At 36.0% G+C, this 17,977-nt stretch overlaps 1 protein-coding gene across 5 annotated transcripts; it reads left to right on the forward strand.

Moving 5' to 3' along the window:
- The first annotated feature begins 2,857 nt into the window (after positions 1-2,857).
- Positions 2,858-17,607, forward strand: LOC306846938 (platelet endothelial cell adhesion molecule-like). Of its 5 annotated transcripts, none has more exons than XM_079380650.1 (15): positions 2,858-2,966; positions 3,058-3,081; positions 7,126-7,419; positions 8,031-8,312; positions 8,656-8,916; positions 9,625-9,894; positions 10,457-10,744; positions 12,144-12,419; positions 14,214-14,352; positions 14,455-14,534; positions 15,587-15,640; positions 15,717-15,782; positions 16,047-16,118; positions 16,737-16,801; positions 17,359-17,607. In XM_079380650.1, exons 1-14 carry the CDS (start codon positions 2,912-2,914, stop codon positions 16,772-16,774), a joined length of 2,199 nt encoding a protein of 732 aa, XP_079236776.1. In that variant the 5' UTR covers positions 2,858-2,911; the 3' UTR covers positions 16,775-16,801; positions 17,359-17,607. The 5 variants fall into 5 exon arrangements, with proteins under 5 accessions (XP_079236776.1, XP_079236774.1, XP_079236775.1 ...); XM_079380648.1 differs by having other exon boundaries at positions 16,737-16,753; XM_079380649.1 differs by having other exon boundaries at positions 16,737-16,753; positions 17,362-17,607.
- Positions 17,608-17,977: the final 370 nt, after the last annotated feature.

The following is a 17,977-nucleotide window of genomic DNA, read 5'->3' on the forward strand; positions in this document are numbered from 1 at the left end:
TGTTCCCTATTCTAAAGTGTTACCTTAGCAAGTTTCGTAAAGTAATGCGGCTGAAATAAACGGTCTCATGAGAACAGCTCGTCACCCCACAGAGGAGAGGGGCAGGGTAAGCAGAGCTCATTAGCATTTAAAGCAACATGCAACAAAACGGGTAGCTGTGAACAGAGCTGTTTTTGACAGGGTAAAAATGGTACTGTTTTACACTACCACTACCATTGAGAAATTTTGACTTAAGTCAACTTAAGTATGTTATAGACTTTTCATTAAGACCCTAAAGAATCATATCAACTTGTGGAAAATGGGCATCCGATGACTCCTTTAAGCAGCACAAATGTTTTCAACACTGATAATTATAAGAAATGTTTCTTTAACAGTAAAAGAGTATATTAAAATGATATCTGAAGAATCATGTGACACTTCAGATAGAAAACATTTATTTTAAATTTGAATATTTCACAATATTACTATTTTTACTGAGTATTTATTTTTTTCTTCAAATAAACTTCTTTCAAAATCATCACAAAATCTTATCGACCCCTAACTTTTGAACAGTAGTGATTATATACAGTGTTGTGGCCACAATCTCATTTTCCAACTGCTAAAAGTCACTGTATTGTGTCACTGGATAATGAGCACATCTGGGGTGAATGCATTTCAACATGCTGCAGAACAGCAGAGCTTTACAGGCAGCTAAAGCAGAAAAACAGTAGAGTCACTGATTCTTCAATGTGCTCTGCCTCGGTGATCATTTCATCTATTTTCATGCGGGCATTGTGGGCAGCAGGACATCCTGTGTTTGGCGTGCTGTACTGAACCTGGGGTAATTCACTGCAGAGACCAAACTGGTTGTGCTGGTGTGCTGGTGGCGAGGCAGACGCCCAATTAAAGCTCAAACATACAACATGAATCATTTAGCACTGTTAATTCAAGAGTTCCCTCAGGCGAGTGAGGAGAGGAACTGCCATGAATAGACGCTCAAAGTGTCACATAAATGCAGTGAATGTGACAGCTTCAATTAATTCTCTCATCCAGAGCATCACAACTTGTTTTGACTGCAGTTTAGGGACAGAAAGATCTATTTGCTCATTTCTGGTCTTTGATAATGAAGAGATGAATCATTTTACTGATTTAATATCTACTTCTATGAAGGCTGTAGACAGTTTCTCTGCAGTCAACATCCTCTCTGTAAACCTAGAGCGACAGCTAGTGGTTGTACTCCTATACTGCAATCTCCTTTCAGAAGCTTGAGAGCCAGAGGCACATATTGACATTTGTTTTCAACTCATTTTCTTTAATCATGGACTTCCTGTCATGTACCCAGCATGCCTCATGGTGTCAGGGTCACTTTTGCAGAGGCTTTTTTTTTTTTTGTCGTTTTGTGTTGAAGGATGTGGATGATACTTTACTTCTGACCACAGACGGGTTTGACTTGTAAGTCTTAACATTTTTAAGCAGCGTGATTATGGCAAAGTGATTGTATCAGATGGTAATATCATGGTGCTTTGACAAGATAGTAAAAGATCAACATTCTCATGTACCATTATATTTACCTTGTCCATCAAATACATAGTATCATAAACATGAAATACATAGTATTATCATGCCACGTTCAAAAACATGGTAATACCATGATACATGTCAACATACAAATATATGCATTTTTATGTATTTTTGGACAAGTACTACGATGGTATAGTACATGCCTAAAAACAAACGTAGTAATATCATGTTCCATGTCTAGAAATGCAAGGTGTTACTATGGTGCAATGCCCAAACAAAACAATATATGTAACATAGTACATGTCCAAAATGGAAACATGCCAAAAAAACATTATAATACCATATTACGCACCTCCAAAAACAGTGCTGTTGCTGGTACATAAAATGAAAACTATTAAAACTAAAATTGAAATAAAGCTGAAATTGAAATTAAATATTAGATGAAAAATCTAAACAAAAAAAGAAAGAAAACCTTTAATTTAAATAAAATAAGGTGAAGTAATAAAATTACTACAGCTAAAACTGAAATAATTAATTCAAGATTAATATGAATATTAAATTGTAATAATTATAATTATAATGACAAAAGCACATAACGAAAGTATCAAAATTACTAAAACAAAAATTCAAATGAAACTGAAAACATAAAAATTAAAGCCAATTCAAAAGTAGTGCTGTTATTGTGAACTAAAACTGAAACTGAAATCAATTTCATTTTCAGTTTCAACTGAAACTGAAATCATTCAAATAAAATATTAAAAGAAAAAATAAGATATTTTTAAAAATCTTAAACTTAAAAACTGTCAATTAAAATTAGATGTGTAGCCTTGGAAATTATCTGAAATAAATAAACTAAGCTGAAGTACCAAAACTAAAAAAACAAAAGTACTAAAACTAAAATAAAAAGTGAAATTAAGCTAATCAGAAATATAAATATATATATTTTCTCTTTTTTTCATGTTCAAAACTACAAAAAAATATCTGTAAATGTTTAGTTTGAATCCAAAAAACATGGTATGACAGTGGAGCATATCCCAAAAAAAAAAAAAAAAAAAACCTTAATATGAAAATGTGTTAAAAACATGGTGCTACCATGGTACTCGTGTTTGTGCTGGATGGATACCACACTGCTGATGTGCCTCAAAAAGCATCTTCTTTGCTGTGATGTCTTCAGAACAGCACTAAAACATAAGGCCTTTGAGACCCACCATAAACAGAAAGGCGGTCTCTCTAAGGTTCTGGACGAACGAAGCATTCAGATACACACATCCTGAGGAAGTAACATGTTTCCTGATCTACATTAAACAAAGAAAGGCGGTTCCATGTGTTAAGTGCAAGCACTCTGCCCTTATCTTCATCCTCCAGCGCCCGCGTGTGCGTCCTTCACATTCATGAACACTCACCTGTGAGGATGAGCTTGTGTCTTCTCTGGCTCGGCCTGCTCCGCATCAGCCTGAGCGCACTGTGTAAGGACACCTCGCACTGATGATTGACACCATCTCATCTTCTTTTGATTCATTTGTCTCACTTCTTTCTCCTTTTTGCTCTCATCTGCAGGGCTAGCAGCCGACATACAGGCAGGTAAGTCCTCAAATCAGTTTCCAGGTTCTGTTTGTACTTTGTATTTGCATGGGAGAGAAACCACTTTGGTCACGACAGTTTCGGGTCACCAGCTTCTGTCGGGTTATTTTTACCTCAGACTAACCTGACCGCTTGATTTATATAGTTGGGAAATAGGAGCGGTAAAATATTACGACAGTTCTGTGCTTTTCTGAGAATTTTTGGATCTATTTTTAGTCAGAGAAGATCTGTGATTCACTTGGATGCTTTGATCCTTCAGAGATACTTTGTCACATACTGTTTAGCCCCTCACAGGAAGTTTGAGCTTTGTGCAATAGCAAGATGTTTAGTCTGTGTCTAATTGGAGGCTCAAACATGATCAGTGATGCAGTTTCCAAGCCTCAAACACTACGATGTTCTAATCAACCCACACCCATTGAGTTTGGGTTCGGATTACCCTTGTTTTTCCAGATTTTAGTGGTGTTTACTGAAGTGACGTGTGTAGCAGTGGACTCTGCTTGTGTTTGTTGGCCAGGTTGAGAGTCTTAGGGCAGAAATCACAGTCTCTGCACTCCTGAGGGAGTAATGTTTGGTGTTTGTTTATGTGATTTCCTTCCTTCCGCTTCTGTGTTCTGCTCACAGTAAACACACAGAGATCCTCACTCTTTAGAAGTGGCATCTGACGGGGTTTTTGTGAACTGAAGGAAGCAAACGTTTCTTTGAGAACAATGTACTGCCTCTGTCTGAAGCCTCTTTTTAACAACGTTCAGCAATGCATGACAATCCCAGAATGCACCGATTGTGAAAAGAAGTGTATTTAATTGTATTGAATGTACACTTCACAAGTCTTTAATATATATAAATACACTCTTAAAAAAAGGTGCTTCAAAAGGTTCTTCAAGTGATGCCATAGAAGAACCATTTTTGTTTCCACGAAGAACCATTCAGTCAAAGGTTCTTTAAAGAACCATCTCTTTCTTACTTTTTTATAATCTGAAGAACCTTCTTTCGCCACAAAGAATCTTTTGTGAAACAGAAAGGTTCTTCAGATGTTAAAGGTTGTTTATGGAACCATTTAGACAAAAAGGTTCTTCTATGGCATCGTGAAGCACCTTTATTTAAGGCCATGTAAGTGTACTTGGAGTACACTTTCATGACAGTTTCTTTTTAAAAATTGCACTTTGTAATAATTTCAAATTAAATGTTTTAAATACATTTTAAATCATTGTCTTAATAATCTTTTCTCATGCTTTAAATAAGTCCACTTATTTTGATATGTTGATGTAAAGTACCTAATTATAGTTTTGACTACAGTGTGCTGTTCAAGAATAATAATAATTGCAATAATTAATAATTTGTTACATTTTTGTAGCTTTACGTTGTAAGGGGGGATTTAACACTTATATGTTTTAAATGTACTAAGTTGCAACTTCATAATTAAATTCATCAATTTAAATTTCATGACACAATTTTCAGTTGAAATGACATTAAAATATATTTTACAGATTTAACACACTCAGTGGGATAGATTTGTAAAGCACTTTTCATACATAAAATGCAACTCACAGTGCTTCACAAGCGTAAACAAATATTAAAAAACATAAGAATATCAACAAAAAAAATACACACAACAAAAGTATAAGCAAATATATATTTTTTTTAAATCATATAAAACAATAAAAAATATGCACACTTCATTTACATTTACATTTACATTTAGTCATTTGGCAGGCGCTTTTATTCAAAGCGACTTACAATTGGGGAATACAAAAAGCGATTAATCTTGAAGAGGCAGTCAGACAGAGGAAGTGCTCATAACACCAAAGTCTCAGTCATTGTTCAAATAAGTACAAGCTAGTAAGGGAGGGAGCGAAAGATAGAGGGAAAGAGTGAGTTTTTTTTTTTTTTTTAGGATGAAGTCAAGTACTGCCGAAAGAGATAAGTTTTCAGTTGTTGCTTGAAGATTGCCAGGGATCCGGCGTTCCGGATAGGGGTGGGAAGATTATTCCACCAGCCAGGAATGGTGAACGAGAATGTTCTGGAGAGTGATTTTGAGCCTCTCTGTGATGGTACCACAAGGCGTCGCTCACTAGCAGATCTCAAACTTCTGGAGGGGATGTAGGTTCGTAATAGTGAGTGGAAGTAGGAGGGTGCAGAGCCTGTGGTAGTTCTGTACGCAAGCATCAGTGACTTGAACTGGATGCGAGCTGCCACTGGTAGCCAGTGCAAGGAGATGAAGAGAGGTGTAACATGTGCTCTTTTGGGCTCGTTGAAGATCAGTCGTGCCGCTGCATTCTGAATCATTTGTAGAGGTTTGATTGTGTCACACATTATTCACACATTATTATGGTCATAAGCAATTGTAAAAAGGTATCTCTTAACACGCTTTTTAAAAAATTTGAATACTAGAGGATTCTCTCACTTCCTTTGGAAGACTTCACTTCATAGTGACTAAAAGAGGTACCGCCAGATCGCTTGATATTTACTGTGTAATATGCTAAAAGTCCAGCACTAGAGGATCGGAACATTCGATTAGGAATATATCTTGACAAACAATCAGAAATATAAGAAGGTGTCAGGTTATTCAATGCTTTATACAGTAATGTAAGAATTTTATACACAGTGCCCTCCACTAATATTGGCACCCTTGGTAAATACGAGCAAAGGTGGCTGTGAAAATAAATCTGCATTGTTTATAGCATGTGGTGATGTTTGATATTTTTTTAGGATTTCTGACCCCAAGACTCAACTAATCTCTGTAATTCTCTAGCTGTGATCCTTGGAGAGTCTTTGGCCACTCAAACTCTCCTCCTCACCGTGCATTAGGACGATATAGCCACACGTCCTCTTCCAGGCAGATTTGTAACGTCTTTAGTTGATAGAAGCCTCTTAATTATTGCCCTGATGGTGGAAATGGGGATTTTCAATGCTTTAACTTTTTTCTTACAGCCACTTTCTATTTTGTGAGGCTCAACAATCTTGTTCTGCACATCCGAACTATACTCTTAGGTTTTACTCCTTGTGATGGATGATTAATGGAATTTGGCCTTTGTGTTCCCCATATTTATAATCCTGTGGAACAAGAAGACATGGCTGGACAATTTCATGCTCTTAGTCACCCTGGTGTGCTAAAAAATGTAAATATGAATGAGAATATACTTCAGCGATATTTTACTCGTAAGAATTTCTAGGGGTGCCAATAATTGTGGCCAACATTCATTGGAGAAAAACATTTATTTCATCATAATATTTTCTCCCCACTTTCAATTGTTTTACTTCAATGAAAGGTTCAAATTTTTGCGATTTCTTTTAATGAAAGATCAAAAAGATCAACAAAGCGGATTTATTTTCACAGCTGCCTTTACTCATATTTACCAAGGGTGCCAATATTAGTGGAGAGCACTGTGTATATATATATATGTATATACATATTATACAAATTACCATAAATATGTGACAGTGAGTTGATGTGCAGAGTTCACAGCAGATTTAACAAAAATTATGTTTTTGAAATTGCAATTAATTTGTATAGTCTTTTCAAACAGAAAGGTTTAAAAGCTTTTTCTGATTATAATTATAGAGCCATCTATTGTGTAATACCAAAGATGATGAATCTTCTGTCCAATCATGTAAAATAATTTTATAATAATCTGTAAAAGTATTAAATATTTGTTTATTAATAAAACAACCTTTCAAAAACACAATGATGCTTTATGTATGTATTTGAATTATATTACAAATAATTTAATTAGGTTTTTATACATTATACATGCCTAATTATGTAAATTATTTAATTTATATAAATGGTTTATTTACAGTAATTTCTTAAATAATATAAATAATTCAGGCAAGTAAACAATACATTGTGTCTCATCTGTCATGCTATTTTGACTAAAGAGGTTAAACTGTAGATGTACACAGAAAGTCTTCATGATCTATTGATATTCTGTTGCCTCTATTAATGTTTTAATTTTATATTTATGGAATTTCTTGAGCATGGCCCATATGACCCAGCTGTGTTTTCTTTTATGTGTGTGTTTGTTATTTCTGGGTGTTTCTGAGCAGCAGTGACCATTGATCAGGTGACGCTGACAGTGCTTCCTGCTAATAATGTGGAGAGTGGCACTAACGTGAGCTTAAGTTGTGAGGCCAGTGTCAGTCAGAGCCTCCCCCAGCCGCTGACATACTCCTTCACACTCCTGCAGGATGATCGGGTGATATACTCCAAAAATATCAGCAACTCAGTGATGGTGCGCAGTTTATCTTCTGCCAGGGTTTCCAACTCTGGTCGCTACCAGTGCAGTGTCCACATCTACAACAAGCACAAGACGAGCAACAGCCTGTCATTAAGCGTCACAGGTTAGTAACATACAGTAAATGACCCCTTGCTAAGCCCCGTCTTAAAGGGATAGTTCACCCAAAAAAAATTTGCTGTTCATTTACTCACCATCAGGCCATCTAAGATGTAGGTGACCTTTTTACTTTTTTTTAGCTGAAGCTGTGGTGATTCATAAAATTCAAGTCAGTGGCTACCATCACTTTGAGTCCAAACTAAATTAACACCCATGGCTCCTGATGATATATTGAGGTCTTATGAAGCAAAATGATCTGTATGTGCAAGAGTTTTTATGGTTTATCATGGTTTATGTAAAAGGTCATTTGATTAAGACAAGTTTATTCACTTTATATGCTTTGGCTGCTTTAAAGGAACACTCCACTTTTTTTGAAAATAGGCTCATTTTAGAACTCCCCTAGAGTTAAACAGTTTAGTTCTAATGATGATTTAATGATGCTATTTGAAATTAACTTGCTCTTGCAGAGCCATGTCAAGATTTGCTGATGATACTTGAGAATTCTTTTGAGCTTGCGGTCATCACATCATTTTTATCAGATGTCAGCAATGGTTTTAGTTGTTGCTAAATTGTCTAGTTAATGTGTCTGATTATATTCAGTGGTTTAAACCAATGCAGGTCTTCAGATCCCTATGCTGAAGGTGAAGTCTAGCATCGTGTCTGAGGGGGAAGACATTATTGCCACGTGCAGTGCACCAGAGGAGACGGGCACTCTGATGTTCTTCTTCTACGAGAATGATCAGGATGTCAAGAGAGTCATTAGTGACAGCAACTCTTTGACGACCACTCTGACCACGCAGAAGCTCACGGAAATCTACCTGCGATGTGCCTATATGGTTATGATGCGCCCTAATGCTGGCCCCTCCAACAAAAGCAACATTTTAAAAGTTATTGTACGAGGTAACAGCATATTGATTACTTGAAACCTCCTACTAACATTTAAAGAACACCATTTGTGTTCACTTTGGGCAAAAAAAAAGGTTGGTCAATGGAATCTTGTCATTAAGATCAAAAATATTGATGATTCATCTTTCTCTCATGAATTTATTCACGTTTTTATCCAAAAAAATGTTCCCTAGAGAGAGAATGTCTCCCTCGATATAATATGTTAAGAAACACAACAACACATGGGGAAAAAACTGCTAATCAAGCCATTTCGTTGGGTCTTTATAGAGCATACTGTATATGCATAGCTAATGATATTTTACATTAAAAGTGAGATTAATCTCTTTTGTTTTTACAGATCTTGATATGATCACCCCACAGATAAGCATCACACCCAAAGGGAATGTTGTTGAGGGTGACAGGGTGCAGATCACATGCGAGGTGCACTATCCCTCAGCTCTTGAGTTGTACCTCACTAAAGGCACCACCCTTCTTCATGAATCTAATACAACCTTCACAAAGAGCCTTGTAGTAAGAGCTGAGGATTCAGGCGACTATGTGTGTAAAGCAGTGAAAGGCAGCGTGCAAAAGAAGGCAGTCTATCCTCTACATGTTGCAGGTAACTAACCACCAAGATTTTATAAAATAAATGTGCATCAGATTTCCACACAATTCAAATGTTCGTCATTCAGGCTATACACATCACCAACCATATCATTTTTTTTTTTTTTTTTTTTTTTTTTTACGTAACATTTTGAAAATGAGTTCAGTCAGTGCTTTTTGTCATTATTGATGCATTAAAAGAAGTTTTCATTTTAAATTGTTATACTGAAATTGTTATAGTTGTAATTCATTTTTATTTCAGTTAGTTATTCTATCGTAATAGAATAGCTAATAAAAAATAAGTAAAAAAAAGAAAAAAAAAAAAAAAAAAAAAAATATATATATATATATATATATATATATATATATATATATATAGTAGTAGTAGTACACTTTTAAAAAAAATATTGGGCAAACTTAAAATTTTAAGGCAACCAGCTTCAGCAGATTTTTGAGTTTTCTCAACTACTTGTTTTAAGTTTATACAACAAAAAAAAAACAATTTCCTAAAAAATAAGTTGAGAAAACTCAAAAATCTGATGAAGCTTGTTGCCTTAAACTTTTAAACTGGCTCAACTTTTCTTTTCTTATTTTTTTTACAGTTTTGCAGTATTTCAAGTAACAAAAGTCTTTTATGGCTTTAATTTTAGTTTCAGTTAACTATAATAACCTTGGACTGCATAATAATCAAATATTTTTTTCTGGCTCTATCTTCACTCTTCAGAACTGTTCTCAAAGCCGATTTTGATAATGAGCCCAAACCAGGTTTTTGAAGGAGAACGATTCACTCTGATCTGCAGCAGTAATGTAATCTCCTCAGTGAAGATCGGAGAAGCAGACATAAAATATTCTTTGCTGAAAGATGGTCGGCGCATTTCAGCAGTTGCAAAATACGAAAACACTGCAAGCCCCGCCACCAATGGGCAATACTACTGTATGGCAATGGCTAAAGAAGTTACCAAGACCAGCTCATCACTCAATGTAAAAGCTAAAGGTGATGAGTTTATGCTTTTGTCAAAGCTCTGTCATTAGGGGACATGCATATTGTCCATATTGTCATTTTGACTTCTATAGCATAATATTTTTTGTTATTGCTATGTTAGAACTTGTTATAACACAATAATAACATAAGGTGTTTGATAAACTAGCAATATAGTCACTCCCAAGTGTGCCAGTATACTACACCTTTAAAAATAACAGTTCCATAAGGGGATTTTTTTTGTGGTGATGCAATAAAATAATTTATATATATTATAATAATAAATGTTGGGTTCCCCAAAGAATTTTTCAGTGAACAGTTCTTCTTTTTTAGTGTGAAGAACATTTGAATAAACTAAATAACCTTTTTCCACTTTAAAGAACCTTTTGTGGAATGGAAAGATTGCATGGATGTTAAAGGTTCTTCATGGAACCACATCTGCCTATAAAGAGCCTCTATTTTTAAGAATGTAGCGTCGACAGCATGCAAAATGCTGCAAATACTTTTATTTCAATTGGTATGGTTTCTTATGTGCATGCTTTTATTGTGTTTCTCATATTCCTCCCCTCTTTTCCAGTGCCTGTTTCTGTCCCAGTCCTTCGTGCTGTTAGTAAGGTGATTGTTGGTAAGCCATTCAGGGTTTCATGTGAGGCTGAAAATGGAACGCTTCCAATAACCTACACCATACTGAAGATCCGCGTTCCAGTGGCTCACAGCAGGACAGTGGCTGAGCCAGCCGACAGGGCGATCTTTAACATAACCTCCATCAATTTTCCAGAAGAGATCGACACCTTCACATGTCAGGCTCATAATCGTGGGTCATCGTTCAGTAGGAACAGTGAGCCCCTTAGAGCATCTGTCATAGGTAAGAGGACCACATCCTGATACTTCACACTGAAACATTTGTGTTGCTGCTATTTTTGAATAATTTGGAAGTGCATGTTGCCATTTTTAGATGCTGATATATGCTTTCTGATGGACCTTTGAGTCCGGTACCATTTTTGATGACTGAAACTTGTGTGACATGAATTGTATTCCTGTTCCTCACACCAAAGCCTGCTAGATGAAATAATCACTGTTGTTTAGCTAAAGTTTCACTTTCAGAGAACATTTTTTCAAGCCATTCAAAGTGTGTCGTGATAAATTTTTGCAACAGACTCGTTGGAATAACATGCCAAGTTGTATTTTTGCAAAACTCCAAAAATATACACACACGCACGCACACACACACACACACACACTCTCTCATACACACACACACTCACTCACTCATACACACATACATACAATTCCCTGCAGTTTCCAGCTGAAATGAAAACTAGTAGCAGTAAAACACTAACTTGTATTCCTTTTCACACAAATTATAATTACAGAGGTGCAGATTATTGATTAATAAATACTTTTTTTCATGCAGTTCCTAGCACAAAACTATGTTATGACCTCAAAACACTTTTACCACTGTGCATGATTTGTAAACTAACACATAACCAGCTCCATATGCATGGCTTTTCTGACATTGTAAACTTGTCCGGTGAAACACAAGTCATGTTGAAAGTGCTGAATACTTTATAAAAGCATGTGTTTTGGTCACAGTTTTGCATCCTTCTAACGTCACCAATTATTTGTGGTATATTAAATGCAATGCACTGCCTCTCAAGCTAATTTTATTTGATGCTCTTTTGTTTTATAACACAGGAAATGATATTCACATTTTATCGCCAGTACTTGTTTTGCTTGCTTTTACCAAATTTAACTAGTCTCTTTTAAAGAACCATCAAAAATGATGAATTAATCAATATCAGTGAAACAAGCAGTAAATAAAACATGAATGTATGTGAAATCTGACTATTGTTAAAACACAAGCTTGTAACGTTTTTTAATGGTTAGTTCACATACAAATTAAAATGATGTCATTATTTATTCATGTTATTTCCATGGAAGAATGGAAACACACACACGCACACAAAAGTGGTCCACAACTATAGCTATACTAGTCATACATCACCTTTATGTAACAGAAGTTGTTATTCAATGATAACTCCAAACCTCTGAAATCTCATTCCTGTTAACATTCAGTTAAAGATGGCATTAAACTGATTCCAAACACCATTGGTTCTCGCAAGTGTTGCATTGTTTGACTATGCCAAATGGTGAATAGTATATTGCAACAGATTTTCACTGAAAGGTGACTTTAGAAGACTTATGGGCTTGTATTAATATACTTACATAAATAACAACAGAATTTCAATTTTTATGTCTATCAGTACCTGTTTCCAGGCCAGTCCTGGAGCCAAAGGAAGCTACGGTCACAGAGGGGTCAGATCTTACCCTCACCTGCCGTGTACAGCAGGGCACTTACCCCATCACCTTCACCTGGTATCATAACAGAGTTAGGCTCCTTTCCTCCATCCAAGAGGTCAGATCCTTAGACGGAAGTCATATCATCAAAGCCATCGAACGAGACCAGAGAGGCGACTACTACTGTGAGGCGTCCAATTATGCCTCTGAAACCGAAAAGAGTTATCCAGCCAGAATTAGCAGTACGTTTTTGAATACAAACACCAGCGTACTATTTGATCACTCTTTGATCAGTCATAGTAGAGCTTCTTTGTTTAGACATAGATTTTATTTGAACTGTAATGCATACTCTATTCAAGTACAGTTAGTTGACCTGAAAGAGTAACTGACAGTAGCTACGTATCCATCCAAATATTCAAATTAAAATTATGCTTAAACTTAAACTAAAACTTCTATCCAACGAGTCAAAGAGAAAAAATAGTCACTTCCTGGTAAACTGGCACTAAATATCTCTAAGAAAAGCCACTGAATATAATAATTTTCATATATGATAAATGACTTGCGCCTAGAGAGAGTAGACGAAACACAATTAATGCGGTCATTGCTTTCGGAAGTGGATGCCTGCTGTTTGGGAAAGCAGTCATGTAAGACAGTAATTATACAGAAATACTTTGATGACAGACTTTCCTCAGGCATTTCAGAATGACAATAATAACATATAGATGCTGTGAACGAGATCGGTCCGCTGCCAGTCAAGTTATCCCGTTTTATAGCGCAAAGTCACATGATTTTTTCGATGCGCATGGAGGAATTTATCTATGATGGGTGGATAAATTTATCCAACTACGATGGGTGTTTCCATCGTAGTTTATGCACATTTTTTCTTATCGGATAAAAAGTTTATCCTACTCAAATGTGCACATACACTGCCCTCCAAACGTTTGGAAACACCCCTGGCAAAGTGTGGTTTTGGACGATATCAGCATAAATCCTTATCATTTTTTGGTGCAAATACATTAAAGTAACTTGACATTATCACTGAAGACCAGCAATAAAACATAATAATGGTAATATATACATGTCAAAGTCAGACATGCCCCTTTGCCAGCTGTGATGCCTGGTTACTGGTTTAAACTTGGCCCAGGTTTTTAAAAGATTTGTGGGTCAGCACACCTTAATACTGTAGCTTCAACAATTGATTGCCAATTCAAAGTCATTGTTTGAATAAACTGACAGCTCGGATGCCCAGATTATGCAGAGCTGTAATAGCTGCTAATGGTGGATATTTTGATGAATCGATAATTGAAGTTTTTTCTATGTATAAACTGTTTATGTAATAAAATATATGTTGTCCCTTATCAGTGCAAATTTATCACAAATTAAAAAACGATTAAAACCACTTTTCTAGGGCGTTTCCAAACTTTTGGAGGGCAGTGTATGTTTTTATGTGCATTTTTAGAATTTATGTCCATCTTGGCGTTTCCATCCAGCATTTTTTTATGCGATATTCCAAAATGTGCATAAAAATAAGTGGATGGAAACATAGCTGTTGATGGTCCCTAGATCTAGATTGAAGTTGAGGGGTGACCGTGCCTTTTCAATTGCTGGGCCAAAATTATGGAATAGTCTTCCAGTCTCTCTTCGATTAGTTTCTTCTGAATCTGAATTTAAATCCAAGTTAAAAACCTACCTTTTTTCAAGGGCTTATAATTGTCCTTAGAGTTTTTTTGGGTGTATTGCGGTCAAAAACTGTTCATATTTATTTGTCTTTTATATATGGTTGTACAGCACAGTGGTCAACTACTGTTGTTTTTATTGTGCTTTATGAATACATTTTGATTGATTGATTGATAGCTAGTGGAAACAGCCGGTTTACGCTAATGTTACACTAATAGCGTGCCTTGCGGCAATGCTGAGAATGTAATGTTTGTACTTGTACAGAGTATGTTTCTGGCCTAACACTAAAAATGTCTACAGAAGATGTTTTTGAAGATTTTCCAGTGTCCTTTCTGCTAATTTTTGTGTGTGTTTTATAGTCAGTTTAGCGCTGTGGAAGAAAGCCCTTATTGGAGTGTTCTGTATCTTGCTTTTGGTGGCTATCGTCATAGTCCTGATGGTCTTTTTTAAGAAAATGTCCCACCCACGCAGAAAAAAGCAAGAAACTGAGTTATCAGTGTAAGATGCCTCTTCGTTTCTGTTTAACATCTACACCATTTATGTATTTTATCATCATTTGAAGGTTTCTTCCGCTCTGTTTGAATATGCTTTCTTTCTCAGAAAACCTTCAAGGCCCAAATCAGGTGACCCAATGAGAATAAGCCTTACTCTCGACATTGAAGACAACACCGCTCTCAATGGTAACAAATGTGCTCATCCTTGTCATATGAATATTAATACAGTGCATTTGGCTATTGTTTAAGCTGTTGTGTGTTCAATAATTTTTTTCAAAAAAGTGACTTTTATCTTTAATTAGACTAATGTCAAGTCTGGTCCATTTAGATTAAAGTTTCTGATTCAATACAAATTGGCTATAGTGATGATTTCCATACAATTTCCATACATTTTCTAGGTGAATGAACTTCTGGTTTTGATTACAAATTTAATTCCTGTGTAGTTTGTTACATTCAAAGAGTGCTATGCAGAGGTGTGTTTCCCAAAAGCACCTATGATTGCAAGTTCTGTCATTACCAATAGAGTTCAATGGAACTTGCGGTCATAGTTAGCTAACGATGCTTTTGGGAAACACACGCCCAATTGTCATAGCCTCTGTCAAAATTAGTTTGTTAATGTATGTGATTAATTTTAAGAGCACGGGTAGCTAAATATGACATTTATTATACTGGGTTTATGTGAAGATTGTTTTAAGTTCACTGAAATTAGAAGCTGTTACATTTTACATATATACTGTCTTTATGTTGTTTCTACATTAATTTGAAGATTGCATGTGAAATTATTGCAATATAAAAGTATTTTGAAAATCTTTATTGTTAGGTGGGATTAATTGAGGTTAATCACGATTCATTTCAGAAAAACCTGTGTCATTTAATTAGTTTTGTTTGTTTTTTGATTGACAGCACTTATAATATCCCTTTCTGGTGTCTTTGTGTGTTGGGTTGTTATTGCAGTGGTGGGTAATCCTGCTCATGGAGGGCCACTGTCCTGCAGAGTTTAGCTCCAGTCCTAATTAACCTAATCTGAACTAGCTAATCAAGAGCTTTAGGACTGCTAGAACGTCCAGTGAGTGTATTTTGTGCAGGCTAGAGCTGAATTTTATAGGACATTGAATTGGACATCTCAGGGTTATGGAAATGATTGTATGGTATTCTGAATATTGAATCATGTTGAAAATTCAATTTTAACGCCTTTTCTCTGGCTTTAAACTCATATCTTGTTTGTTTCTGCCTTACAGGAACTCCCTGTGTGATGGGCAGGAATGTCTGGAGTGAAAATGTATCTGGCTCAGGTACAGATTTTAAACAGGATTATGCCAGTGAGATGAGAATTCATCACATGACACCTTCTGCTTTTTATTTTACTAGATTCTGACGATCATACTGATGAAAACTCTGAGCTGGTTCAGCCACAGGAAGTGGATCCCAACAGAGGTGAGTTGTGAACAGTGAACAGTCAATGAATCCCTCAGATGGCATCATTGTGAAAAATCTGTCAGTTATAGCTGGATATCGAATATTTGTTCTATTGAATCATTGGTATTGGTTCTGTGTGAAATTCTGTGTGTCAGAACCACCATAAACTTTGTTTACATTTTCTAAATTAGTGTTTACAATTATTTAATGAAAAAATGTAAGAAAGAATGCTGCTGGTTGGAGTTTTTAATGCTGATGTGTCCAAAATGTGTCCATATTTAGAAGTTCCTGTGACAAACAGCATAGAGCCTGAATACAGTGTCCAGCACACAGAAGTCCAGGTGTCCACACAAGGTGAGGACAGATCTTTGAATCATGCACTACAACACGACAACCCTCCCCTCCGAGCATGACCATAACAGGCAGCAAAACAGGGCGCATTGTTATATTGCATCCAAACTGACATTGTTAATGAACGTGTGGTGTTTTCCTAATGCATGAGACACCAGGTGGCTATTTCCTGCGCTGGTGGGAAAGAGCTTCCTGTTTTCACAATGGGCACTGGAGCCTCATGTTCCTCTGCCCAACCGACACAGAAACCCGGCTATTGTTTCCTCAGCTCAAATAAACACTCCACAGTCCCTTTTCCCTAGTTGATTAATAGCAAGACCTCTTGCTAATCATTGTGGTATGTGTGTGAAACAATGCTCAAACATAGCAGAGGTCACGCTGAAATGGATTTTGGCATGCCCACATATAGCCAAACAATAGCTGCATCTGGAGGGAAACAGATTACTTACTCAGGCACATTAGCATGGCACTAACACGACAAGCCTAAGGCGGGTACCGCACTCCTCTTCCTTGGGAGTTGATTGGAGTTGGTTCAGGAAGTTGGGCTGACGTTATTAAATATTCATCCATTTTCCACTGCTGCTCTTTTGTGATGGTGGTTCTTTTTGTTTTTTTTTGTAGGAGTTTCGGAACATGCTGTAAGTGACCCACAATGTTGACACACAGACACACAAGTCCACATGTAGGTATGTACAAATAGTTTTGTGACAGGGAGGCCCTCTTGTGGAAGAAATGGGTGCCACAGAAGAAATCTCTATTACACTGTATCTGATTTGGTCAGTCTTATGAAGCCTGTCAGGAATATTTCAAGTCATATAAAATTCAAAGATGAAAAGTTCTCATTATCATCACTGTATTACAGTAAAAAAATACTGCTCTAAAATTAGTTTTTAACTAGAATCAGCATAATTAAGAGCAGGACAACATAAAATGCCATGATAAAGAAATACTTTATATTTGTTTCATATAGTAGTGATGAATATGAGATTCAGAAATTTTTTTCTCATTAAAAGGTATTAATATTTTAATTCTCATTATAAGATATATCATTAGGAGGGAAACATGCTTAATTATCATAAGCATAAATAAATATTTTCCTACAAATTACGGGAAAAAAATAAAGCTGCATATGTTGTCCACAATTATATTTCCGTATTAGTTTGGACAGCCAGGTAATTAAAAAACAATGCTTAGAACAAGACTCTGCAAGCTAGTTTGTGATGTTTGTTTGTGTCTTTATCAGCAGGCAGCTCTGGAATATGCACAACTCAACAACAGTGACCAAGAACCTGCATAGAGTCTCAACACTTACACATAATTTATTCAGTTTCTCCACCACCAGAAGCTGATTTTCATTCATGATGTGCTGACATTGAATATTTGACTTTGTTGATATTATTAACATTACTTTGTGGCTTAGATTGTTTTTTTTTAAGTGAGTAAAATTGTGTTGTAATGTTTCTATATGAGAGATTAAAATCTGTCAAATCAAGCCTTTGACTGGTTTTCTTTGTTTTTCCTCTTTGCTGTTTTTTTGTTGTTGTTGTTGTTGTTGTTTTTTCAAGAACTATGAAGAACAGAAATGTTTTGCTTCAAGAACACGAGGGAGCCACTGAACCACTGGAAAGAGGAAGTATTTTAAAGTGCAGCCACTCAAAACTGTCCTTTTACGCACCGAAGATCAAAAGCCACTGCAAACTTTTTAAATAGCGATTGAAAATGACTTGGGCCCTGGGAAAAGTTGTTGTAACTAGATTGCAAGAATATGTAGGTCTTATTAATCTTTTCAAAAAAATTTAGTAGCCCCTCTCTGCAGAACACAAGATCCAGGAGGTGTGGTTGGATCCACATCTAGGGGGTGG

Source organism: Barbus barbus, assembly GCF_936440315.1.
Source record: "Barbus barbus genome assembly, chromosome: 3".
NCBI classification, from domain to species: Eukaryota; Metazoa; Chordata; class Actinopteri; order Cypriniformes; family Cyprinidae; genus Barbus; species Barbus barbus.

Excerpts from the sequence above, each read along its gene's own strand:
- LOC306846938 (XM_079380648.1), top strand. The coding sequence starts at position 2,912 with ATGAGCTTGTGTCTTCTCTGGCTCGGCCTGCTCCGCATCAGCCTGAGC. Across the intron at positions 9,895-10,456 it reads ACTCAATGTAAAAGCTAAAG|TGCCTGTTTCTGTCCCAGTC; the intron begins GTGATGAGTTTA and ends CCTCTTTTCCAG. Across the intron at positions 12,420-14,213 it reads TTATCCAGCCAGAATTAGCA|TCAGTTTAGCGCTGTGGAAG; the intron begins GTACGTTTTTGA and ends TGTGTTTTATAG.